The 25,865-nt window shown below is 47.2% G+C and overlaps 1 protein-coding gene across 1 annotated transcript in view; it reads right to left on the bottom strand.

The window, feature by feature from the left end:
- Positions 1-25,865, bottom strand: part of POU2F3 (POU class 2 homeobox 3) — a 90,639-nt gene that overhangs the window by 55,483 nt on the left and 9,291 nt on the right. The window contains exon 3 of the mRNA XM_061440603.1: positions 2,327-2,361. Coding sequence (XP_061296587.1) covers positions 2,327-2,361 — 35 coding nt within the window. The remainder of the gene's footprint in view (positions 1-2,326; positions 2,362-25,865) is intronic.

Below are 25,865 nucleotides of genomic sequence, written 5' to 3'. Positions count from 1 at the left end.
AGGGACTTAGGGGTGGCCCTGCTTCTGGGTCAGCTCACTATTATCTCCCAAACAGGCTCAGGCTGCTTTCCTGGGATCAGGAAGTTAACAGGCTCAGCACGAAACTTCCTGATGAGTAAACATCCCTTGTTCATGCAACCTCAAGATGGCGGGCAGTGTACCCAGAGCCTGGCTGCAATTCCCCATGGCACCAACTGGCTTGGGGTCTTCCAACCGGAGCTTCACCAAAGGCGGCGGCTTAGCCTTTGCTTTCCCGTGTCCGCCAACCCTTCTCGGTATCAGACACAAAGACGACTCCTACACAACACTGTTTCTTCCCCTCCCAGCTCCCTCCACCTCCCACTTCCTCCAGGTTAGTCACGGTGAGGTCACACTCAGCTGCTGGCTCCCAGGCCTCTCCCTAAGGACGGTGTGCATTTTCAGGGAGAGGGGAATTGAGGGACTGGGGAGGAGGGTGCTGCAAGGCATCATGGGAAAAATGAGCTTAGGAGTCAAGGAGATGTGGGTTCAAGTCCTGGCTCTGCCAGTTAACCAATGTGCATGACCTTTGGCAAATTACTTAACCTCTCAAACCCTTCCCCAAATCAGGTGGGGCTACCTGGGAAGCGATTTCCTTACCAAGTAAGGTGAGAATAGTGAGGATCAAATGAGACGAAGTGCCAGAAGCTCCTTGCCTACTGCCTGAGTGTCTGCAAATGTTGGTTTACTTCCCTCGTCATGAAGCTCGAGGGTATCACTATCAATTTAGGGACCTGAGAAATTCTAGTGCCCACCTGCAGGTCCACAGGTGAGCTGGTGTGAATGTGAGGGTGTGGGTGCTGGTATCTGATGGCATCTGAAAGGCAGAATGAGAAGGAGCCAGGTGGATTCTTAGGGAGGGTGTGGATGTGTGTGTTTGTGCACAGAGGTGAATGCCAGTCTAAGTGTGTAAAGGAGCGTGACCAGCAGAGCCTCTCTTACTCCAAAATTCCCACCCCTCTAAAGAAAAGGTCTCTTGTGGGACTTTTCTGGTGGTCCAGTGATTAGGAATCCATGTTGCAATGCAGGGGATGCGGGTTCGAACTGTGGTCAGGGAACTAAGATCCCACACGCCATGGAGCAGCTAACCCTCATGCTACAACTACTGAGCCCACACGCTCTGGAGCCTGCATAACACAAATAGAGAAGCCTGTGCACCGAAAGAAAAAAAAAAAAGGAAAAAATCTCTTGTGTTTGTTCTTGTCATTAATGAGAAATGCAGAAACCCTTCCCAGGGGAGGGTGGGATTGCCCTCCTTTCTGCCCTGATGAGGCTTATCCAAGAGAAGCAAACTCTAGTGAGGTCCTCCCCTGACAGAAACCTGGAAACTTTCTCCCAACTGGTGAGGAAATCTTATCCCTACAGAAGTTCAAAGGATCAGGGGCCTCTCGGTAGGCTGCTGGGACCAGAGGGGCTGCCCCCACCCTTGACCTAAGTGCAAGGTTTTCCCCAGCTTCAAACAGATCACACAGGCAGCCAAACCCACCAGGCCTGTGGAGCGGGCCACCTCCAGGCTGGGCTAGTGCCGCCGTCTTGGTGTGGATGGGCTACTCCCTGCGCATCTCATCCAAGGGACTGTGAGATGCCCTCATCCAAGGGCCACGAAGCTCAGAAAGAACAGGCAACGGGCCACACCCCAACCACGGAGGGCTCCTTCAGGGTCACAGAATCCTCAGGCATATCCTCCATCCTCCTGCCCTGGAAACACACCTGGCCAAACTATCCCTTAGTTGAGAATCTGTCTCATCTTTTTTTTTTTTTTTAATAAATACTTATTTATCTGGCTGAGCTGGGGCTTAGCTGGGGCACATAGGATCCTAGTTGAAGATCTGTAGTTGCAGTATGTGGGATCTAGTTCCTTGACCAGGGATGGAACCTGGGACTCCTGCATTGGGTACTCAGAGTCCTAGGCACTGGATCTTAGGCACCAGGGAAGTCCTTGTCTTATTTTTAAAGACCTTGAGAGAGAAGCCTATTCTACAGCCTCCTTCCTTTGGTAGCTCTTCCAGTGTTTGATAAAGCTCATTGGCTGCAAGTCCTTCCTCGTAGTTTACCTAGATGTGTCTTTAACTGAAGCCCACCCTTTTGTCTTCTTCCCAGGTGGCTTAGTGGTAAAGAATTTGCCTGCCAATTCAGCAGATGGGGGTTGCAAAAGCTCTTGAAATACCCCTACCAATCCTGAGAGTGATGAATCTACAAATAAACACCCTTGAACACTTCCCTTAATCTTCTTTGTGTCCCCACACTTGACATAGTATGAATGACCCCTAAAATTTATAGAATAAATTTTTCTTCTGAATGTCCTTACCTGCCTGTTGAAATCTAAGCCATTTCGATCATTTCCTGAAAAAGATAAAAAAAAAAAAAAGAAAATATTAATAGCTAGCAAGATTGGAAGAGACTGAAAGTTAAAGGGAAATAGGATGTCAGGATGAGCTTCTGTTTATTTTGAAAAAGTACACTTGCCTGCCCTGTGGCCAGACTCTTCCTGTTTATTCTGTTTCCTGGGACAGTCTTTGAAAATTTTTTCTTCAAGAAGGGAGTAACCAGACAAGGAAAGGGGAGACTGACTTGTCCAAGGTCATCTAGAATCTAACTGGGATTAGAACTTGCCATACCAGAATGCTTCTGCCAGATGTCCTCAGACAGAAGTTCTGACACAGGCTTTCTGGAAAAGCAAGGGATGACCAGCCACGGATCCTAAAGGAACTGCCCGAAGGCAAGAAGTCCCTCCACTATCCCAGCCCTCCAGGGTTGATGGGATCTAAATCATGTCAGGTAAATGACTGTCACACCTGTTTCTACCACCTGTCCCCCAACTTTCATTCTTTGTTTTATTCATCTTTTTCCCTTTATAGTAAATGTTCGGTTGAAAAATTAAAGGTATGCTTAATAGAAAAAAATTTTTGATATAGAAAAAGTAGCAGAAAAAATCAATTTGCGAAGAGCTACAATGACTACTTTTGTATATTTCATGACCTTTTTATGCTTGCTTTTCCTAATTGATATATACCACTCTGTACAGATTTTTACTCTGCTTTTTCTAGTGAGCATCATAAATCTTTCTCCTACACCATTAAGACACATCATAAATCTTTCTCCTATGCTTGCAAAGATAATTTTTAATGGCTACATAATATTCCATTTATGGACATACCAAAATCTGCTTAAACATATACCTATTATTAGAAAAATGCTTCCATTCTTTACTAAAATTAAGTTTCCTACTCATATACCTCCTCAGGGCAGGAGCTGCCAAACAATCTTCCTTTGAGCCCCATGGATAACTGGCTCTATAATGGCAAGAAAATGATATTAAATGCCATACACCCAGAGCCTAGCACTGGGCTTAGTACATAACAGGAGTTCAAATTATATTGGTTGGGACTTCCCTGGTCATCCAGTGGTTAAGAATCTGCCTTACCAAGCAGGCGATGTGGGTTCAATCCCTGGTCAGGGATCCCACATGCATGGGATAACTAAGCCTGAGCCACAATAAAGATTCTACATATAGCCAATAATAAATAAATAAAATTAAAAAAAATTTTTAAATATTATATTAGTTGAATGAATGAATAAATGAACATGTGAATGAATTCAGACCTTTCAATTAGAAAATTCTTCTGCTTTCTCTCTACATAAAGTGAATTGAGTACAATTGTGAACTCTGTCCTCAACAACAGATTTGCCACAAATGCAGAGGGTTCACATCTGGCTTTGGCTTGGTCAGCCCGAGGAAAAAAGGAAACCTGAACACAATGACATTATGTAATAATGTATATTCAGGTTTATCACATTCTGGTAATCCTCCACATATTTGAAACTTTTTCATTATTATTATATTTGTCATGGTGATCTGTGACCAACAATCTTTGATGTTGCAGGAGATCCAACCAGTCCATTCTGAAGGAGATCGGCCCTGGGATTTCTTTGGAAGGAATGATGCTAAAGCTGAAACTCCAGTACTTTGGCCACCTCATGCGAAGAGTTGACTCATTGGAAAAGTCTCTGATGCTGGGAGGGATTGGGGGCAGGAAGAGAAGGGGACGACAGAGGATGAGATGGCTGGATGGCATCACTGACTCGATGGACGTGAGTCTGAGTGAACTCCGGGAGTTGGTGATGGAGAGGGAGGACTGGTGTGCTGCGATTCATGGGGTCGCAAAGAGTCGGACATGACTGAGCGACTGATCTGATCTGATCTGATTATACTATGACTCACTGAAGGCTCAGACGATGGTTATCACTTTGTACCAACACAGTTATTTTTAATTAAAAAAAAATTCTGCTTTCCATTGGTTCCTCAATAGCTTTGGAATGAAGTCCAAATTTCTTAGTGTGATAAATAATTCCCCGTATGATCTGGTTTCTGCCTACCTTCCCTGCTCTGTCTTCCGCTCTCATGATCTCGCCTTCCTCCCTCCCAGATACCCTGTGCTCCAGTCACATGGAAAGATCCACACGTCCAAACACGTCACACCCCTCCCGTTTCCAGGCCTCCATGCACTGTTCCCTTTTACAAAGTTGGTCCCCCTCCCCTCTCTACCAGCCCTATGGCACATGTCATGGAACTCCTTTTCTTGTCTGCATGTCTCTCTCTCCCTCTGGCCTATGAATTCCTTGAAAACCAGAAGGATGACACCACTTTTGTCCTCAAAGACCACTGTAGTTCCTAACATTGGTCAGAGGCTCAAGAAGCACCTGATAGATGAATGAATGGGGTCCAAAAGAATCCTCTGGAGCTTTAACTGAAGCCCCCTTCCCTCTGCTCTGCTCTAAATGATAGATAAGCTTGGCCCTTGCCTGCCTGATAGGTTGTGAAGCATCCCCGAGAGCAGCTGGGCTGGCAAGATGACAGTAGAGGTTAAGGGCTCTGGGATTCCGAGAAAGAGGAAATAGGTGAGACAGGAAGTCATCTTTGAATAGCAGTCCAATTTTGAGATTAAATAAGCTAATCTGAGAGGGGAGCTAAGATGGGAAGGGCCCAAGGACTGAAAATAGTGTGTGCAGAGGCTAGACTTAAAGATAAAATTGCTTTCGTATTAAAAAAAATATATTCTTTCATGACACTGTAAATGTAGCCTTGTAAGGGGGTAATTTTAAAATGTGAACAAATTCATTCATTCCACAAAATACACTCTATATACCAAGCACTGTTCTAGGCACTTGAAATATCATGCTGGAAAACCAGATGAAGTCCCTGGCCACACAGAGCTTCTTTTCTAGTTGAAGAGACATAAAAGGAATAAGAAAACAAATACACAATTTCATTTAGAAAGAGTTACTATGGAAAGCAGTAGTAATGGTCAGGAGAAGAGTGTCAGAGGCTGTTCATGATCAGGGTGGTCTGGGAAGATCATTCTAGACAGAGGGATTGAGGCCTGTGTGAGGCAAGAACAGGCTTGCCTGTTGAGGAACAGTGATGAGACCAGTAGGGCCGGAGAGCAGGGGATGGGTGTGGCCCAGGGCAAGATGACGTGGCTCTGGAAGGCAGGTCATGCCGAAGACTTTGGCTTTCATGCCAAGGACACTGGGAAGTGATCAGAGGGTTTTGAGCAGAGGAGTTACATGAACTGACTTCAGTGCTTAAACCTGCGGTGATCAGGGACTTCCCTGGTGGTCCAGTAATTAAGACTCTATGCTCCAACTGCAGTGGGCATAGGTTCCATCCCTGGTTGGGGAAGATCCTGTATGTCATGTGGCATGGCCAAAAATAAATAAACCTGTGGTAATCAGCTGTAGGGATAAGCAAGGGGGAAGGGAGGCCATGCAGTGGGTCAGGTGAGAGAGGGCACTGCACAGGACAGAAGGGCAGCCGTGAAGGTGGTTAGAAGGACTTGGGTTTTAAATTGATACCTGGCACAACCAGATATTTAAAAAATACATTTAGTTTTGGCTGCGCTGGGATGTTGCTGTGCACAGGCTCTCTCTAGCTGTGGCGAGCTGAGGCTATGCTAGTGGTGGTACGTGGACTTTTCACTACGGTGGCTTCTCTTGCTGTGGAGCACAGGCTCTGGCTGTGGCACGTGGGCTCAGGAGTTGTGGCCCATGGGCTTAGTTGCTCTGGGGCAGATTCTAAACCACTGGATCGCCAGGAAAGTCCTGCCACATATTTTAGAGTCAATGCTTTGTGTGTCTGTTTTCCTCATGAAATTGTGAGCTCCTAGAGGCCAGGGTTATTTCTTCTTACTCATTTTTGTACTCTGAGAGCCTTTAACAGCATTTAACGCATAGTAGGAGCTGAATGAATGCATGTTTAACTGATCCAAATAACTCAGAAACTGCAACTGAAATGGATCTTCTATTCAGATCTAAGAAATCACGGGTCCCTCCACCTGCAGAAATCTGAACACATTCTATTATACAAGCTCTTGGAAGATGGCAGTCACTTGTAGGAAAAAACAAAGCAGGACAGACGCCAAGAAGGACCACTGCATTATTTTAGAGTTGGAAGGATACTGAAGTCCAGCCTCAGAGGGAAGCACCTTGTGGTGGTCACACAGCCTCAGAGACTCTGATTTCAGACTAAAGCTTAGATCTCTCAACTCCTACACTCATTCAGTTTTCCCAATAAACTCACTGTGCCCAGAGTCCAACACAGAGGGAATCAAGTATTAGGCTATAATCAATAGTTTAGGCAAGTAAGCAGGATAGATGCTGATCAAATTTGGAGGTGATTTAAAGCAGGAAGCAAAATTAATTCAGAAAGCTGGTTGATGTAATCAGGATTAGAAAATATTTTGGTTGATTCTAATAGAACTGTGGTGTTGGAGAAGACTCTTGAGAGTCCCTTGGACTGCAAGGAGATCCAACCAGTCCATTCTGAAGGAGATCAGCCCTGGGATTTCTTTGGAAGGAATGATGCTAAAGCTGAAACTCCAGTACTTTGGCCACCTCATGCGAAGAGTTGACTCATTGGAAAAGACTGTGATGCTGGGAGGGATTGGGGGCAGGAGGAGAAGGGGACGACAGAGGATGAGATGGCTGGAGGGCATCACTGACTCGATGGACGTGAGTCTCAGTGAACTCCGGGAGTTGGTGATGGACAGGGAGGCCTGGCGTGCTGCGATTCTTGGGGTTGCAAAGAGTCGGACACGACTGAGCGACTGATCTGATCTGATCTGATCTGAATAGAACTGGACATGAAACAACAGACCAGTTCCAAATAGGAAAAGGAGTACGTCAAGGCTGTATATTGTCACCCTGCTTATTTAAATAATATGCAGAGTACATCATGAGAAACGCTGGGCTGGAAGAAGCACAGGCTGGAATCAAGATTGCCAGGAGACATATCAATAACCTCAGATATGCAGATGACACCACCCTTATGGCAGAAAGTGAAGAGGAACTAAACAGCCTCTTGATGAAAGTGAAAGAGGAGAGTGAAAAAGTTGGCTTACAGCTCAACATTCAGAAAACTAAGATCATGGCATCTCGTCCCATCACTTCATGGGAAATAGATGGGGAAACAGTGGAAACAGTGACAGACTTTATTCTGGGGGCTCCAAAATCACTGCAGATGGTGACTTCAGCCATGATATTAAAAGACGCTTACTCCTTGGAAGAAAAGTTATGACCAACCTAGATAGCATGTTAAAAAGCAGAGACATTTCTTTGCCAACAAAGGTCCATCTAGTCAAGGCTATGATTTTTACAGTGGTCATGTATGGATGTGAGAGTTGGACTGTGAAAAAAGCTGAACACCAAAGACTTGATGCTTTTGAACTGTGGTGTTGGAGAAGACTCTTGAGAGTCCGTTGGACTGCAAGGAGATCCAACCAGCCCATTCTGAAGGAAATCAGTCCTGGGTATTCATTGGAAGGACTGATGCTAAAGCTGAAACTCCAATACCTTGGTCACCTGATGCGAAGAGTTGACTCATTGGAAAAGACTCTGATGCTGGGAGGGATTGGGAGCAGGAGGAGAAGGGGATGACAGAGGATGAGATGGCTGGATGGCATCACTGACTCGTTGGACATGAGTTTGAGTGAACTCCGGGAGTTGGTGATGGACAGGGAGGCCTGGCGTGCTGCAATTCATGGGGTCGCAAAGAGTCGGACATGACTGAGCGACTGAACTGAACTGAACTGAACTGAATAGAAGGCAAAAACCAACAAGATAATATGTAACGGGAATAAATCTAAGCCTTATATTTAGGTTTAAAAAAGTCAACTGTATACATAAAAGATAAAGGATGCTGAATTAAGAAATGATTAAGGTGGTAAGTGTTATGTTTAAATTTAATATTATATGTTTTTCCGCCTTTAAACCTATCTACATATGATCCAGTAATCTAACTCTGGGTATATATCCACAGGAAATGAAAAAAGGATATCAAAGAGATAGCTTCATTCCCCTGTTCACCGCAAGATTATTCACTATAGCCAAGTTAAGGAAATAGTTTCAGTTATAGCCCATCAGTGGATGAATGGGTAAAGAAAATGCCATATATATATATGTGTATATATATATATATATATATATGTGGTATGGTGGAATATTATTCAACCCCAAGAAAGAAGGAAATTCTGCCATTTGCAGCTACATGGATTGACCTTGAGAGCATTATGCTAAGTGAAATCAGTCAGACTGAGAAAGTCAAGTAAATACTGCACAGATCACTTATATGTGGAATCAAAAGAAAAAAAGTCAAACTCAAACTCAAAAAAAAGTCAGAGAGTGGAAAGCGGGTTACCAGACACTGGAGGGGTGGGGGGAATTGGGAAAAGTTGCTAAAAGGACAAAAACTTTCAGCTATTGGAGGAGTCAAGTCTGAAGATCTAATATACACCATGGTGGTGGTGGTGTTATTTAGTCGCTCAGTCGTGTCTTGACTCTTTGTGACCTCATGGACTGTAGCCCACCAGGCTCCTCTGCCCATGAAATTTCCCATGGAAGAAAACTGGAGAGGGTTGCCATTTCCCCCTCCAGGGGATCTTCCTGACCCACGGGTCGAACCCGTGTCTCTTGCATTTGCAGGCATGTTTTTTACTGCTGAGCCACCAGGGAAGTCTATAACATGGTAGCTATAGTTAATAACACTGTACTGAACAATTACAATTTGCTAAGAGGGTAGAATTTAAATGTTCTGTCTCATACATAAAAAGGTAAATATAGAGGTGATGGATGTGTTAATTAACTAGACTGTGGGAATCCTTTCACTATATATACATGTACCAAATCACATGATATACACTGTAGACATCTTACAATTTTATTTACCAGTAACACTTCAATAAAGCTTAAACAGAAGACTCTGGGTTACGATGTGAAACTTCAAAGAGTTTTTTCAACAAAACCAATAACCAATCTCAAACTAAAACTATAGAAATAATCACAGCGAGTAACTACAGTGATTAAAAATTCATGGGTGCATAATTAAAGATAACTGACCATCAAAATATCTATACTCCATATTTCACATTTTCAAGGAGACTCAGCCTCCTAAAGAAATATAATACTGGATTGGCCAAAAAGTTCATTACAGGGAAAAACCCAAATGAACTTTTTTGGCCAACCCAAAAGGAGTCGGACACGACTGAGCGACTTTCACTTCACTTCACTTCAATATATCTCTCCCATCCCAACGGAAAAAAAAAAAATGATTCCCATTTCTGTTTATTGGCAGACATGTTTGGAAATAAACAGACTGGAGTTCCTTGTGGGGAGGGGAAGAGAGAGGAGGCTGGTGTTCTTCCTGTGGAAAAGAAACTGGAAAAAAGGAGCATTTCAGTTGACTAAAGCCAATGCTGGAGATGTGGGTTCAATCCCTGGGTGGGGAAGATCCCCTGGAGGAGGAAAAGGCAACCCACTCCAGTATTTTCGCCTGGAAAATTCCATGGACAGAGAAGCCTGGTGGGCTACAGCACACGGGGCCACAAAGAGTCAGGCATGACTGAGCACACGTGCATGCACGCATGAAGCCCACATTGGCTGGAGTGTGCTACACGTGCGTGGTAACCTGCATGTTAGCAGACATGCAGATTTGCAGATCTCTGCTGAGAGCATCAGGCCCGGTTCAGGATACCATTTTCTAAAAGCGACCCTGATGAACTGGCTGTAGAGCATGAGGACCAAGACTGGGGCCTCCAAGTCACATCTAATGAGGAAAGGATATCTAGCCTAGAGAAGAGGACACTTGCCCTTCAGTTCAGTTCAATTCAGTCGCTCAGTCGTGTCCGAATATTGCAATCCCATGAATCACAGCACGCCAGGCCTCCCTCTCCATCACCAACTCCTGGAGTTCACTCAAACTCATGTCCATCGAGTCGGTAATGCCATCCAGCCATCTCATCCTCTGCCATCCCCTTTTCCTCCTTCCCCCAATCCCTCCCAGTATCAGAGACTTTTCCAATGAGTCAACTTTTTGCATGAGGTGGCCAAAGTACTGGAGTTTTAGCTTTAGCATCATCCCTTCCAAAGAAATCCCAGGGCTGATCTCCTTTAGAATGGACTGGTTGGATCTCCTTGCAGTCCAACGGACTCTCAAGAGTCTTCTCCAACACCACAGTTCAAAAGCATCAATTCTTTGGCACTCAGCCTTCTTCACAGTCCAACTCTCACATCCATACATGACCACAGGGAAAACCATAGCCTTGACTAGACGGACCTTTGTTGGCAAAGTAATGTCTCTGCTTTTGAATATGCTATCTAGGTTGGTCATAACTTTCCTTCCAAGGAGTAAACGTCTTTTAATTTCATGGCTGCAGTCACCATCTGCAGTGATTTTGGAGCCCAAACAAATAAAGATCAACCCTTGCCCTTAGATCAACCCTTCTTCCTAGGATGGCCACAAGAATTATGTGAGAGATTCATTTTGTTAAGTGTGATAACAGTACTGTGGTCAAGAAGGAAAATGTCTTTTATGGCTTAGAGACACATACTGCCATATTTAGGATCGAAATGTTTATAATGTCTATAGTTTGTAAGAAAATACTTCAGTGACATGAATGGCAGAAACTTGATGGTTGTTGACAGTAGGCAATAAGTATAAGGGGGCTCATCATTTTAGTGTCTACCTTCAGGTGTGTTTGAAATAAAAAGTTAAAAAGAAAATATTTCCCTCCCCAAATGGATGAAACAGATATGGCAAGATGCTAAGTTATTAAATCCAGGTGGTAGGTATATGGTTGTTCGTTAACCTGTTTCTTCTCTTTTCTATATATTTGAAGTTTTTCAAAATAAAACTTTTTAAAGTAATTCAATGAGGGAACATTTGAAAGCTCTACCTGGCCCAATGCCTGGTACATAGTATGTTCTTAGGTAAATGTCAGAGTACTTTTCTTTCTTCCCCAAATATTGGTTTGGACATGAAGCAGGCTTAACCTGCAGCTCCTAAAACCCAGCTCCACAAGGGTCAGTGGTGGAGGCTGCCAGGAAGCAGGCTCACCTCAGGATAAGGAAGAATTGCGTCAAATGTGGAATTGTCCAGCAGTGAAACCCATGGTTTCATGTCAACAGAGCTCAAGCAGAGGCTGCTTATTTCAGAGATGTTATAGAAGTGGTTTTTGAATTGAGGGGCTCAGATGGTAAAGAACCTGTCTGCTGTGCGGGAGAACCAGATTCAATCCCTGGGCTGGGAAGATCCCCTGGAGAAGGGAATGGCTATCCACTCCAGTATTCTTGGCTGGAGAATTCCATGGACAGAGGAGCCTGGTGGGCTACAATCCATGGGGTCACAAAGAGTTGGACACAACTGAGTACCACACGTATAGTCAGTGATGAAAAGAGGGTAAAAGGCATCTTGAATCGGTGGGGAACACCAGGGTTCTGGATAGAATCTCCTTAGACCAGGATGGAGTAATACTCAACAGAGTCCCAGTGAGAAAGGTCAAGGATCTGTCTATAGGAGGAACACAGCGGGCAAGGCAACTTCCATCTCTGTCCCTCCTCCGTGGCATCTGGTGAACACCAGATCAGCAGTCCCAGACACCTGCAAAGACCCCTGTCGAGACGGAGACAGGAGGAGCTGGCCAGCCCTCCGCGTTCCCACCTCTGAGCCACAGTGCTACAGGCCCACTGATTTGCATGCTTTGGCAGCACTGGGGTATGAGCTTGCCTGGGGAGCAATTCTCTGGGTAAGGGAGGTGGAAGCACAGGAGTGGAGAACTGTTCCAGCAGGATTTTTCACTCTTGCCTGATAAACACACAGGGAGCGTTCTGCAAGGAGGCTGAAACGCTCCCATTTCTGGGCTGCTTCTCTTCTCACCAGCTCCACTCCCAGGTAAACCCAGTAAGACTTCCCCTGTCACTTTATGACTACTTGGCAATGTATTAGCACTTCCTGGGATAGCAATGATTAAAATAACCAGCACCTTTGGAGGCCCTCCTGGGCAGGTAGCCACCAGAGCAAACCAAGAGACTTCCCAGTGAAGTCATTCTAACCAGTCAAAACAGTTTTTCCCAGGACCCCACAGACACCAAGCCTACCTTTTTTGTTATTTGAGATTCCTCCAAGGAACTGGGCACTGTGGCCTAATGGCCAGAGTTCTGTACAGAGAACACACGGTAAACTGAGCCCGAGGGTTACTTCAAAGGCTATTTTCTGCTGGACTTTGGGCAAGTTGCTTGATCTCCATAGCTTTCAATTTCCATTACATACTATAACCAAAAATTCTGTCTGTATTCATGCCACTTTCTTCGTGGGAGCAAAGAAACGCCTTGGCATTTCTCCGTTTCAAAGGAAACTGAGGCTGGCCCCTGAAGGCACCTGAAGAACAGGACACGGGAGGACCTTGATGGGCTGGGGGAAGAATGCTGGCTTACGGGATGGGAGATCAGAGCTGCAGTTCTCCACCGGCTGAATGGTCTCAGCTGTGGATAGCAGGTGCAAAGGTGCAGCGAGGGAGACATGCCCTGGGCAGACATCACTGATGACCCGCTGTATTCACTTCCTTCTCCTAAACTCAGTGCATAGCGACCACCAGCGATGATCAGAAGTGGCTCTCCTGAAGAAACCCACTTGCTACCCCAGGACAGGAAGATCTTCCAGGGTCCCTCCAGCTCTGACTCCCTGTAGATTTTCATGATTTAAAGCTTCTTCTCTAGAATGGCAGAGTAAACCCAACTGGTGTCGCCAAGGGCTTCCTTGCGACATGGCCTGTGAGTGTCCCAGTGACTTTCTCCACCTGTGCCATTGTACAAAGCCTTGCTCTCCAGGCCCTTCTCACAGATGTCAGGGGCATGGGTCCGGGTGACCATGGACAGAGGGTGCCCACTCCTCCACCTTTGCTAAAACGGAGGCCCAGCCTCCTCTGGCTTCCCTTTATAATTTGTTGTCATTCTTTGATACATGAAAGGCTCCTCCCCAAGGTCTTCTAATTTTTTAGGAAATAGAATCCTCATTTCCTCTCAGTCTGAGCTATAGAGGGGACTCCTGGGACCCCCACTTTCTGCTGGCCACACACTGAGGCCCAAAGTGGGCAGTGTGATCAGAGGAGCTGAAGGAGCATGCGGGCAGATGTGTCAGGTTCCCGTAAAAAGAGACTAGGGACTCGGGCCCTGGCCTGGAATGGGGTCAAAGGGCCAGGATCCCCAGCCCAGTCTCCACTCATCATCCCTTGACCCTGGAAAACAATAAAAATCCAACTTGAAAGGAAAAACTTTGTTAAGGAAACCCAGGGTTCTGGGCACAGATCAGAGAAGTGCCTTGGCTGCTGTTTTTCTATCAGCACTTTTTGTGCTGAACAGGATCACACAGACGCCCGGTGCTGCACTCACCACTGACAGGTGAGGAGACTGAGTCCCAGACAGGATGAGTGATGAGCGAAAGCCACACAGGTAATGCAGGCAAAGCAGGAACAGAACCCCAGCTTTGACGCTCGAACTTGCCTTCTGACCACAGTCAAGGGGTTCCCTAAAGGTCTCCTCCAGACCAGCCCCCAGCCCACTCCACCCTGAGTTCTGAGAGGGGAAGAGGTTTAAGGTTGCTAAGAGACGCTGCATAGACGCAGCGGGTCTCTGGGCTTCACACAGGCACACAGATGTCCTTTGTGTGGCTCCAAGGGGCACGTGTGCGGTGGGAAAGCTTAGACGGAAGATGCTATCTCACATTTGTAGAACAACTCACACTTCCTTCAGCTGCCACAGACATGCTCCCGCCTTACAACTCGTTTTACAGATAAGGAAACTGAGGCTGGGTCATGGAGCCCAACCTGGAGGGATGGAAATCTGCTCTCTCAGCTCTGGAGGCAGGGCCCATGGGCTGGCCAACAAGCATGGGTCTTGGGGACTTGAACTGGGTTTGTTCCTTTCTGGGCAGTACACTTTCGTTTCACATCCTTAAGAGAGCCTCGCCTACCTGTGAGGTCCACAGGGCCAGAGATTCCAGAACGCCTACTTCACCAGTGAAGAAACTTGAGGCTCAGAGACAGTGAGGCCTGCCAATGTCCTCTGGAACCAGACACCATGCCCTGTGCTCACCCTGTGTCATGCCTCTTCCTTCCCTTCTGGGGCCCCTGTTCCAAGCGTCGGAGCGGCCACTTCTGAGGGACAGGTGATGGGGAGAGATGAGGCTTTGTCCAAAGAAACAATAAAAAAAACGAAGGACAGAGGACTACCTCTAGGGTAGGGAAAGACTTCTAAAGAAACAGGGATCTCAGTTCTCTGCTGTGACCTTGGAAAAATCATTCTCCTTTTTCTGACCCCAGTCTCTTTCCCCATAAAATACGAGAATAGGACTAGACCAGAGAATTTTCAAACATTTTGGCAAGAGAACACTGTTTTCAAATAACAGGGATTAATTAATAGTTGGCATTTATTGAGCATTTACTATGCACCAAGCTTTGTATTAAACATTTTATATACAGGACAGCATTTAATCCTCATCATCACCCCACGAGTTGGTGCTCTTATTATCCCATTTCACAGATGAGGAAAACTGAGGCTCAGAGAGGCTAATCAACCTGGCCCAAGGTTACTGATTAGTAACTTGTCAAGTAGAAACTCAAGCCCACATCTGTCCACCAGCCAAGACTGACTACACCACAGTTTTTGTACTATCTATCTCCAAATGAAAACAAAAAATGGAATTGTTGCAGAAACCTGAGAAGGAAAAAAGACCTTTAGAGTTCCAGAACTATAAACGTCTTCTAGTCTTTTCACTTTCAAGCACTGGAGAAGGAAATGGCAACCCACTCCAGTGTTCTTGCCTTGAGAATCCCAGGGACGGGGTAGCCTGGTGGGCTGCCGTCTATGGGGTCTCACAGAGTTGGACACGACTGAAGGGACTTAGCAGCAGCAGCAGCAGCAGCCTCCTTGAATCTGTCACATCTCTAAGCACTGGGTGTGGGGAGGAGGGGTCTTGGCACTAGTTCTTTCCCCTCCTTCCAGCCATTTCTGGATTGCCTTATGTCAGTTTGTTTGAGGGCCCTTCGTTGACGTATGCTTCCCATTCCCAAGCACAGGTGGCTGTGACAGTGTGTGGGCCACAAGTGAATGAATTCACAGGTAGGTCCATTCAGGAGACAGCCCATATTCCTAACAGAGGGTCCCTCGATTGGGTCACTGCTCCATCGTGTGGACAATTTGTCTTTCTGATACTAACACTGGCAAATAGCATTCCTGTATTGTATTACGTATGGCAGGCTCCGCTCTAGAGGCTTCCCTGTTAGCTCAGTTGGTGAAGAATCCATCTGCAATGCAGGAGACCCCAGTTCAATTCCTGGGTCAGGAAGAGCTGCTGGAGAAGGGATAGGCTACCCACTCTAGCATTCTTGGGTTTCCCCTGTGGCTCAGCTGGCAAAGAACTGTTTGCAATGTGGAAGACCTGGGTTCGATCCCTGGGTTGGGAAGATCCCCTGGAGAAGGGAAAGGCTACCCACTCCAGTATTCTGGCCTAGAGAATGCCATGGACTGTATAGTTCATGGGGTTGCAAAGAGTCAGACACGCCTGAGCAACTTTCACTCACTCAAGCTCTACTTTAAGTCCTTTACAGATGTTGGCTTATTCAGTTTTCACTGGAACCCTATGAGACCCATGTCTACTATTACCCCCGTTTTACAGTCTAGGAAACTGAGCTGAGACATTAAGTAACCACCTCAAGGTCCTATAACTAGTAAGTAGAGAAGCTGGGATTCAAATACAGACTCTGGCTCCAAAGTCACTGCATTTATGGCCTGCACCTTGGTGAGCTGGGGGACAGGGCTGCCGTTCCTAACACATTAGAGGAACCAGGGGTGCAGCAACCCACATCTTACAAATAACAACCGGTGAGCACATAGGATCAATCATGTACTCACAGACTTCAGCATCTTAGAACCGGAAGTGATATCAGAGACCCTCAAGTTCAGATCCTTCGTCCAATGCACAGACTCAGGGCCTGAAGACAGAGGTGATTTTTTGGCACAGGTTCATGGCAGAGATGATTCCAGAATGCCTGTCTCCTCACATCTCCTCAGTCGGACAAGGAGGTGCAGACTGCTTCTCCAGTTTCACTGATACAAAAACTGAGATGACCAATCTGTTGTCAGCAGAGGGTGGCAGGCCTAAGCCCAGAACTAGAACTCATTAACTCACTCAATGGTTTTTAAGAATCCAAGCATCTTTTAGGACCCTGGGAGGTAAACTGAGTCTGGGACAGGAGGGGAATAAAGACCTAGCTGTTTCTCCTGGGAGGCCGAGGCCACAAATACCCGGCCCAGACAACCACCCTCAGCCTCCAGGGGCCTGTGGTGAGGGGGTGAGGGGACAGAGACAGGGGTAGGAGAGGCCAGCCCAGAGCAGCCACCTCCCTTTGATATCTTGGAGCCCTGAGCAGACGTTTCCCAGCTGGCTTAACCCCTTTTGTCCACGCTTCCCTCCTCAAGAAAACCTTAATCACCCTCATTTGAATTTCAAATAACCTCTCCCCTCTCCCGCTTCTGGCCCCAACAGGCTTTGAGGCAGGGATATGGAAATCCACCCTGCAGTATGGAAATCATTGCCCTATGCAAATCAGGCACCAGTCCCCATCGTCATGGCAACCATTGGGTTTCCTCTCCTTTGGGTGACACCTCTCTGGGCTCCCCGGCTTAGATTTTTTTGTTCCTCTCCCCAGTCCAAGTAGGTGGGGTGGGCAAGCCCCCTGCCTACCAAGTAGGCCTCACTGTAGCCACCGCAGGCAAGTGGGGCGCCCCTCACCGAGGTGCCCAAAGGGTCCCAGACCTACCAGGCCACCTGCTTGCTTCTCTAGTGCAAATCTGGACCCTGCACACCCAAGCGAGGCCCACTGCTGTTTTTTTCCCCAGGTTGGCCTAATTTAAGGATGGGCTGGGTGGTGAAAGTTCTGGAGCCTGGAGGACACAGCGATGCTCCTAGAGGGGGTGACAGGAGAGGACAGACCTGGGGGGTTTCGGCCATGCCTCTCCAGCGGTAGGAATGGAAAGCAGGGCGTATGTAAAATGCCATGCAAATTAACACCTATTATTTTTTGAGTCAACTGCACTACTGCTTTTTTGGGAGATGCCCGCCGCTCTGTTTCTCACGTTCCTGGCTTGGCACAAAGGCCTGCCCTCCCTGAGACTCCCAGGGCCCTGCTGTTACCCCAGTCGTGCATGCTAAGTCGCTTCAGTTGTGTCCGACTCTGTGTGACCCCATGGACTGTAGCCCGCCAGGCTCCTCTGCCCATGGGATTCTCCAGGCAAGAATACTGGAGCGGGTTGCCATGCCCTCCTCCAGGGGATCTTCCCGAAGCAGGGCTGGAACCTGGGTCTCCTACATTGGCAGGCAGATTCTTTACCATCTGAGCCACTAGGGAAGGCCTCAAGCCCTCAGACTTTACTCTAATTTGGCTGCTCATTTCTCTGCAAATTCCTTTTCCACTTGCTGAGCACTTTTGCACACCAGGTGTTCACTGCCCTAATTGTTTCTTGAGGAGCAAAGTAGCGCCAAGAGACCAAAAGAATCTACTCACAGCTTGAGAAGTGAGGCTGCAGTTTAGGTGCCTTAATGCAGGGATCCAACCCAGAAGCTACAGTGTTGAGTTGAGCCTCTGGACACTGCTCAGGAGTGTGTGTGTGTCTGTGGTGTCATTCCACTCCTGACAGCACAGGACTGCCTGGGCCTACCTCCCCTGCTGGATCTCCCTATCACTGCCCCCACAATAGCCACAGTGGAAGCAGGAGGGATGCTCAGAAGCCCATAAGATATATCCATTGCCCATGGGAGGCCAAAGGAAACGGGCATTCTTGGACACATCCTTATCCTCTAAGGCACCTCCAAATGTGGTCCCACAACCAGGCTGGTCTGACTTGTTCACTGAAGTCTGAGACCAGATGCATCCAAACACAGAGAGTCAGAATTTAGAAATGCTCGCAGCACCCGGAGCACATGATTAGTGAGCACTCTCTGTGGATGTGGTGTAGACCAGCTTGGGTCCTATTGAATGTGTACGGTGGGTATAAGCTGCATTACCAGTCATGGATGGTGGGACTGCAGACTGGTCTGTGACTGACCAGAAATAAAATGACTGGTCCTGCAACCCACATTATTTAAGAAACGGTGCCCTAAGGAATGACCACTGATGAAACCAGGATAACAAAAGACTACATACTGACGGCCCCCAACGTGGCCACCTCACTTTACTCCCTCTTAGATCGAAGAGAAAAGGAGGTCCAAGCGCTTCAGGGCTGCTTGGGCAGGGAGAGGGGTACATCCTTCAAGGGACCCCAGAAAGGAAGAGGGACAGGTCCCCGGCAGGACTGGCCCAGCCACCTATCATCTGAGCAGCATGGTTCTGCCCTGTAGGGTTGGATTTGGGACTAGACGGTGAGAAAGTGCCTGTGAGCTGTGCAGCACAGGTGTGAGCTGCTGGAGTAGCTGTTTTATTTGCTGAGGTTCTCGTGTGCTGGAGGCAGATACCTCCCGACACCACAGGCTGCTCTCCTGAGGTCTCCAGCACACATGGCCACAGTAGGAAGCCTGGATGGTGACTGAGTACCTCCTAATCTCCCGGCCACAGAAACTGGCAACACGGTGAGACGGAAGCCACTTGTGGAAGGCCAGAACAAGAGGCATGGGGCTTTTACTGCAGCAAGAGGGTCGTAGGCAAGAGATAAGGACTTTCAGACCCTGAGAATTGCATCCAGTAAGGATAGGTGGCCAAGAGAAATGGTGGGGTTAGCTTTTCTTAAGGATGGATGATAAATGGGAAAACAGCTCTAAGAACAACAGATTCTTTCATTTTCCGGGGACAGATTTGAAACATCTGCAAAGGAAGAGTGAGGCATGAATGAGATTCCCTCTCAGAATCCTGGCCTCCCCAGGAATTTGTCAGTTCCCCCTGGACATCTGCAGGGGCCGTGACTTCCTTTTTCTCCTCCAGAGAGGTAAGGGACAGAGTAGGTTCAGACTAAGGCACGGGACCAGAGTCCCTGGGCTTGAGTCGTAGAGCCCACCTGGCCCATTCCCTTCACTTTATTCCTGCAGCCAGCCCTCTCCTCCCCATATTGTGACAAGGAAACTCAGGCCTAGGGCACCAGCAGACTGGTCCCACACTGCTAAGTGACAGAGCTTTCTTTATCTTGTCTCCTGAATGTTTCCAATAATTATCAACCTAATGATGGATTATATTTGTATGGTGACAGACACTTTGCAAAGTGCTTTCACACCTACTCTGTCATTTAATCATAAAAGGCGTGCATGTGAGTGTGTATTTACCCCCATGCCTCATTAGGAAGAGCTATCAAGAGGAGACTCTTGCGCACCTTTCCCCAAGTCTCACCTCACCCCAGGTACTTCCTAGACCCCGGCTGTCCTCTGTGTCATTGAAAGAACAGTTTTATTGCATAAACATTTGGGTTAAAAACCATACACATCTCCAGAGTCTTCTGCCTGGAAGTGCATCTCTTGGTTGCAATAAGCTGTAGTTTCTTTATCCTCAGACTTTTTCTTGGGGACGCAGTAGGGTGGAGACAGTGAGATCCCAGGAATAAACAAATTGAGATGGGATTTCTCGTCCTGAATCAGTTCCTCATTCTTTCTTTGGGCTTTTATGAGAATCACTAACCTCTCCAGGCTCTCCTATATAATTGTGTCCATTGCTTCTTAAAACCATGCAGAAAGCTGTCAGATTTAACATAACTCATGAGAACCAGCAGTGGCCACAGGACTAGAAAAGTTCCGTTTTCATTCCAATCCCAAAGAATGTTCAAACTATCGCACAATTGCACTCATCTCACACGCTAGCAAAGTAATGCTCAAAATTCTCCAAGCCAGGCTTCAACAGTATGTGAACCAGGAAATTCCAGATGTTCAAGCTGGATTTAGAAAAGGCAGAGGAACCAGAGATCAAATTGCCAACATCTCTTGGATCATCGAAAAAGTAAGAGAGTTCCAGAAAAATATCTGCTTCTGCTTTATTGACTATGTCAAAGCCTTTTACTGTGTGGATCACAACAAACTGTGGAAAATTCTTCAAGCGATGGGAATACCAGACCACCTGACCTGCCTCATGAGAAATCTGTATGCAGGTCAGGAAGCAACAGTTAGAACAGGACATGGAACAACAGACTGGTTCAAAATTGGGAAAGGAGTATGTTAGGGCTGTGTATTGTCACCTTGCTTATTTAACTTCTATGCAGAGTACATCATGTGAAATGCCGGGCTGGATGAAGCACAAGCTGGAATCAAGATTGCCAGGAGAAATATCAATAACCTCAGATATGCAGATGACACCACCCTTATGGCAGAAAGCTAAGAAGAACTAAAGAGCCTCTTGATGAAAGTGAAAGAGGAGAGTGAAAAAGTTGGCTTAAAACTCAACATTCAGAAAACTAAGATCATGGCATCTGGTCCCATCACTTCATGGCAAATAGATGGGGAAACAGTGGAAACAGTGAAAGACTTTATTTTGGGGGGCTCCAAAATCACTGCAGATGGTGACTGCAGCCATGAAATTAAAAGACGCTTGCTCCTTCGAAGGAAAGCTATGATCAATCTAGACAGCAATCTAGACAGTAAAGCAGAGACATTACTTTGCCGACAAATGTCCATCTAGTCAAAGCTATGGTTTTTCGAGTAGTTACATATGGATGTGAGAGCTGGACTATAAAGAAAGCTCAGCGCAAAAGAATTGATGCTTTTGAACTGTGGTGTTTGAGAAGACTCTTGAGAGTCTCTTAGACAGCAAGGACATCCAGCCAGTCTATCCTAAAGGAAATCAATCCTGAATATTCATTGGAAGGACTGATGCTGAAGCTGAAACGCCAATAATTTGGCTACCTGATGTGAAGAACTGACTCACTATAAAGACCCTGATGCTGGGAAAGATTGAAGGCGGGAGGAGAAGGGGTTGACAAAGGATGAGCTGGTTGGATGGCATCACTGACTCGATAGACATGAGTTTGAGTAAGCTCCGGGAGTTGGTGCTGGACAGGGAAGCCTGGCCTGCTGCAGTCCATGGGGTCTCAAAGAGTTGGACACGACCAAGCGACTGAACTGAACTGAATGCGAACCTACTGTACAGCACAGGGAACTTTACTCAGTGCTCTGTGGTGACCTGAATGGGAGAGAAATCCAAAAAAGAGGGGATATATGTATGTGTATAGCTGACTCACTTTGCTGAACAGCAGAAACGAACACAACATTGTAAAGCAATGATACTCCAATACAAATTAATTATTAAAAAAAAAAAGTTCCCAGATTTAAGTGAGGAGAGATTTTCTGCAAAGGGACCCCACACAGCTAACTTGCCTGGCTGGTCCTTCTGGAGAATGCGACACAGTGAGCAGTTTCATCTCACAGATAAGTGACTGAAGCGGAGAAGGGCGAAAGGAAGGCATGACTGATGAAGTCCAGTCCCTGCCCTCTTTTCTTCCTGTCCCCCTTCTCCTCCCCATGGGCTGCCCTCACGGAGTTCTTCCTTTCCAGATCTCTGAGCAGGACAGAGTGCCAAGGCATCTGCTCCAGTGACATCTGGGTCTGCAATCTCCTCACCCCACTGATGACAGCTGAGCCTGCAGACTGTGAGGAGCTGGGGCCGGTACGTTGGTAAGGCTGAATGAGAGAAGAGAGGAGACACTTCTCTCTGAGGCCAGATCCTCACCCTCCACACTTCACCAAAGGGAGTGAGTGGACCCCAGCTCTTTCTCTCTCTTTCCCAGCAAGCACCTTTTGGCAGCAGACAAGGCTTCCACCTCTTGGAAGAGACTGCCCCCCCAGCCCCCAGCAGGGGCTTGGCTCCCCTCTGGCCCCTTTGGCTGGAGCCACCCGCCATCGTTTTAGCATCTCTCTGATGCCGTCACTCTCTTGCGTCATCTGTCCCTTGTTCCCCGTGAAGGTCTCCGGTCTTCCCACCACCTTCTTTAGGTGAAAAGTCAGTAGAAAGAGAGCCGCAACTACTGAGCCCACGAGCCGCTACTACTGAAGTCCGCACGCCCTAGAGCCTGTGCTCTGCAGCAAGAAAAGCCACCACGCTGAGAAGCCCACACATCACAACTAGAGAGTGGCCCTCACTCTCCACAACCAGGGAAAAGCCTGTGCAGCAACGAAGACCCAGCACAGCCAAAAGTAAGTAAGTAAATAAAATTATTCTTTTTTAAAAAGTCACTAGAAAGACCCAGGTTTAATTATGTCAATTGCTAGATTCAGAATCTTGGGGAAATTTGCTAACCAGCCTCAATTTCCCCATCGGCAAAGTGGGATGGTGCCATCTAGCTGCACAGAACTGTTGTAAAGGCCAAATGTTTGTTCCTGGCAGACACAAGTTGGCCCTGTTACCCACTCCGCCTTGAAGTCCCGGAGAAAAGCTCCTTGAAGACAGGGACTGTTTCTTCATCTTTCTGAACCCAGGTTCTGACACAAGGGGACCTGCCAGCGAGGTCAGAGGAGAGATCGGAGCCTGAACTCAGCAAGGCAGCTGGAGGAGTCAGAGGAGAGTGGGCCGAGAGGGGATGTAGGGGCTGAGGCAGGTGATGGGGTGCACAGGCAGCTCGGGCCTGAGGAGGCCCACACACAAACACAGCACGTGGGTGTGCGAACCGATGAATGAGATTTTTGAAAAGCAGAGCTGCGTACACATCTTTAAAAATCCAGCCCTTAAAGATTATCCAGCCCCGAACCCTCCTTTGTTGCTGTTATTTAGTCGCTCAGTCATGTCCGACTCTTTGCAACCCTGTGGACTGTGCCCTGCTAGGCTCCGCTGTCCATGGGATTTTTCCCAGGCAAGAATACTGCAGTGGGGTGTCTTTTCCTACTCCAGGGGGTCTTCCCATCCCAGGGATCCACAACCCTCCTCACCTGTCTGATTCTTTACACTGAGAAGCCCCCAAATCCTCCTTAATGGGGAGGAAAATCAACATCCAGGTAGGGAACACTTGCCCAGTAATCTGCAGGGAGTTAATAGCCTGAGTCAGGCAGGCCCGACTTGATTCCTGGTTAGAAACTGTGCGATCCTGGGCTAGTTAGTTTCTCATTCTGAGTCACGATTTCCTCACTGATAAAAACGTGGATTGTAAGAATGAGATGAGGTGATGTAGTTACAGCTGGCTCCATGGGCCTGGGCACGGGAAGGAAGCTCCGTGGATGTGACTGGCCTTTATCTTCCTCTTCCCAAGACCACCCCATCTGTCCTCTCCTGTGTTGGAAGCTACATCATGATCGGTGTGGTCAAAAGTCATAGGGTCAGCTGCGTGGGTGCTTGGGGTTGGTCAGTACAGAGCCAGGGGCTTTTGAAGTGTGGGTAATCTTATTTTCTTATCAACCACTCAAGTGAGAACAGAAAAAAAAAATGTATATGATGTCAGCTTAAGAACGAAGGAAAAGTAAAAACAGGGATTCAAAGGAGGGATTCAGAAAAGTTTAGAAGTCTAGAACCAGCTTTGGAGAAGGCAACAGCAGCCCACTCCAGTATTTCTTGCCTGGGAAGATCCCATGAACAGAAGGAGACTAGTGGGCTATAGTCCACAGGGTCACAAAGAGTCAAGACACGACTGAGGGACAAAACAGCTACAATAGAAACAGCTCGGCTCTGGTCTTCTGGGCGGTGTGGAAACAGCGCTGGACAGGGATCGGGAGCTTTCTCTGGTCCTTCATGCTGTCACAAAGACACTCTGCATTTACCTGTCTGCCCAGATGGCAGGGAAGAGAAGGATGAGCAGCCTTGCCAGGTCTCTACCAGCCGGGGAGGTCTGTGTCTGGACCCGAGAACGCTCTCCTATGTCGGTCTGGCCAGGGTGAAAGGGAAATTCACTTCCCTTTCTCAGCTCCCACCATGTGCCCCTTGGGGATTTCACACAACACCAAGGGTGTTCTCTGGGAGCTGGGGCTTTCTAGGTCACCCTTGTTTATAGTTCCTTTAAAACCCAGAGACAAACTACCCCTTAATTCATGCACTGCCTGGAAGGGTAATCCGCCTTTCAAAAATCCAAAGGAAGCCATTAAACCAGGTTGGTAACCACTGTGACTCACCATGAGCTTTCCTTCATAAAAAATGAGTCAGAACGACTTTCCAGGAAGTTTGGTTACTTTAATTAGCTACCTCTTTTTTTCTTGCCCTTAAAAACATGCAGTAATTTGACAATCACTCAAGCATGGATGCTACCAGCTACCAAGCTGAGCCCCTAAAAGTGAAGGGTCTGGGGTTAGAGGTGTTCCAGACAACATGGACTAACGGGTCTCCTTGGAGTGTAGGACGCATACAGAATTCTTCCCTGAGTGGTGGAAGAAAGGAGCAAAATCAATATCTAGGGTTGACCCTCGAGGCCTGAGTGAAGGGGTGAGGGCACTCGAGCTACCTGCAGCCCCAAAACGCTTAGCAGAAAGGTTCGTTATATACGTTGCATCTTTTTTTTTTTTTTTGGTCAGGCTCATGGCGTGTGGGATCTTAGTTCCCCCACCAAAGATTGAACCCATGCCTCTTGCAGTGAAAACTCAGAGCTCCAACTGCTAACTACCAGGGAAGACCCCAGAATCACAAGACCTTGATGATGCCATTCGAGGAAATGATGGCCACAGCTGTCATAACTGTGCTAATGGCTTTAAACATCTCAGCTCTCAACCTACTCTCTAAGGATGGACATTAATTGTCCCCTTTAAAAGAGATGAACTGGGACTTCCCTGGTGGTCCAGTGGTTATAACTCCATGTTCCCAACCCAGGGGGCCTGAGTTCAGTCCCTGGGAACTAGATCCCACATGCTACAACTAATCAATAATCAACTAATCAACTAAGTGCAGCCAAATCAATGGACAAAAATAAATTTAATAAAAAAGAGAAAAAGATGAAATTAAATTAACTTATCAGATCACACAACCAGTAAGCAGGAAAGCTGTTTTCTTTACCCTACATCTGTTTGATTCTAAATCCATACTCATCGAAGGTCATCTGTTCCTGCCTCTTGGGGAAGCAAACTGGTCTAAGGTCACATTTTGAACTGACAGTCACTGGGATGACAGTTGTATTTGAAAGATCCAGTTTATGTTCAGATTCTTGGACCTACAACCTAGTCTGTGCGAGCTCCTACACTCCCAGACAGGAGGCCAGAACCATGGAGATGGCCTATAGAAAATAAACCTTCCTAACCCCACTCAGTCATGTCTGACTCTTTGGGACACTATGGGCTGTAGCCTGCCAGGCTCTTCTGTCCACGGAATTATCCTGGCAAGAATACCGGAGTGGGTTGCCATTCCCTTCTCCAGGGGATCTTCCTGACCAGGAATCGAACCTGCGTCTCCTGTAGCTCCTGCATTGGCAGGCGGATTCTTTACTTCCCTGGTAGCTCAGCAGTAAAGAATTTGCCTTGGGTTCGATCTCTGGGTTGGGAAGATCCCCTGGAAAAGGAAATGGCAACCCACTCCAGTATTCTTGCCTGGGAAATCACGTGGACAGAGAAGCCTGGAGGGCTACAGTCCACTGGGTTGCGAAGAGTCAGA

Source organism: Bos javanicus, chromosome 15 (assembly GCF_032452875.1).
Source record: "Bos javanicus breed banteng chromosome 15, ARS-OSU_banteng_1.0, whole genome shotgun sequence".
Taxonomy (NCBI): domain Eukaryota; kingdom Metazoa; phylum Chordata; class Mammalia; order Artiodactyla; family Bovidae; genus Bos; species Bos javanicus.
Note: the sequence above shows the minus strand (reverse complement) of the source record. Positions and strands in the feature narration are given on the sequence as shown.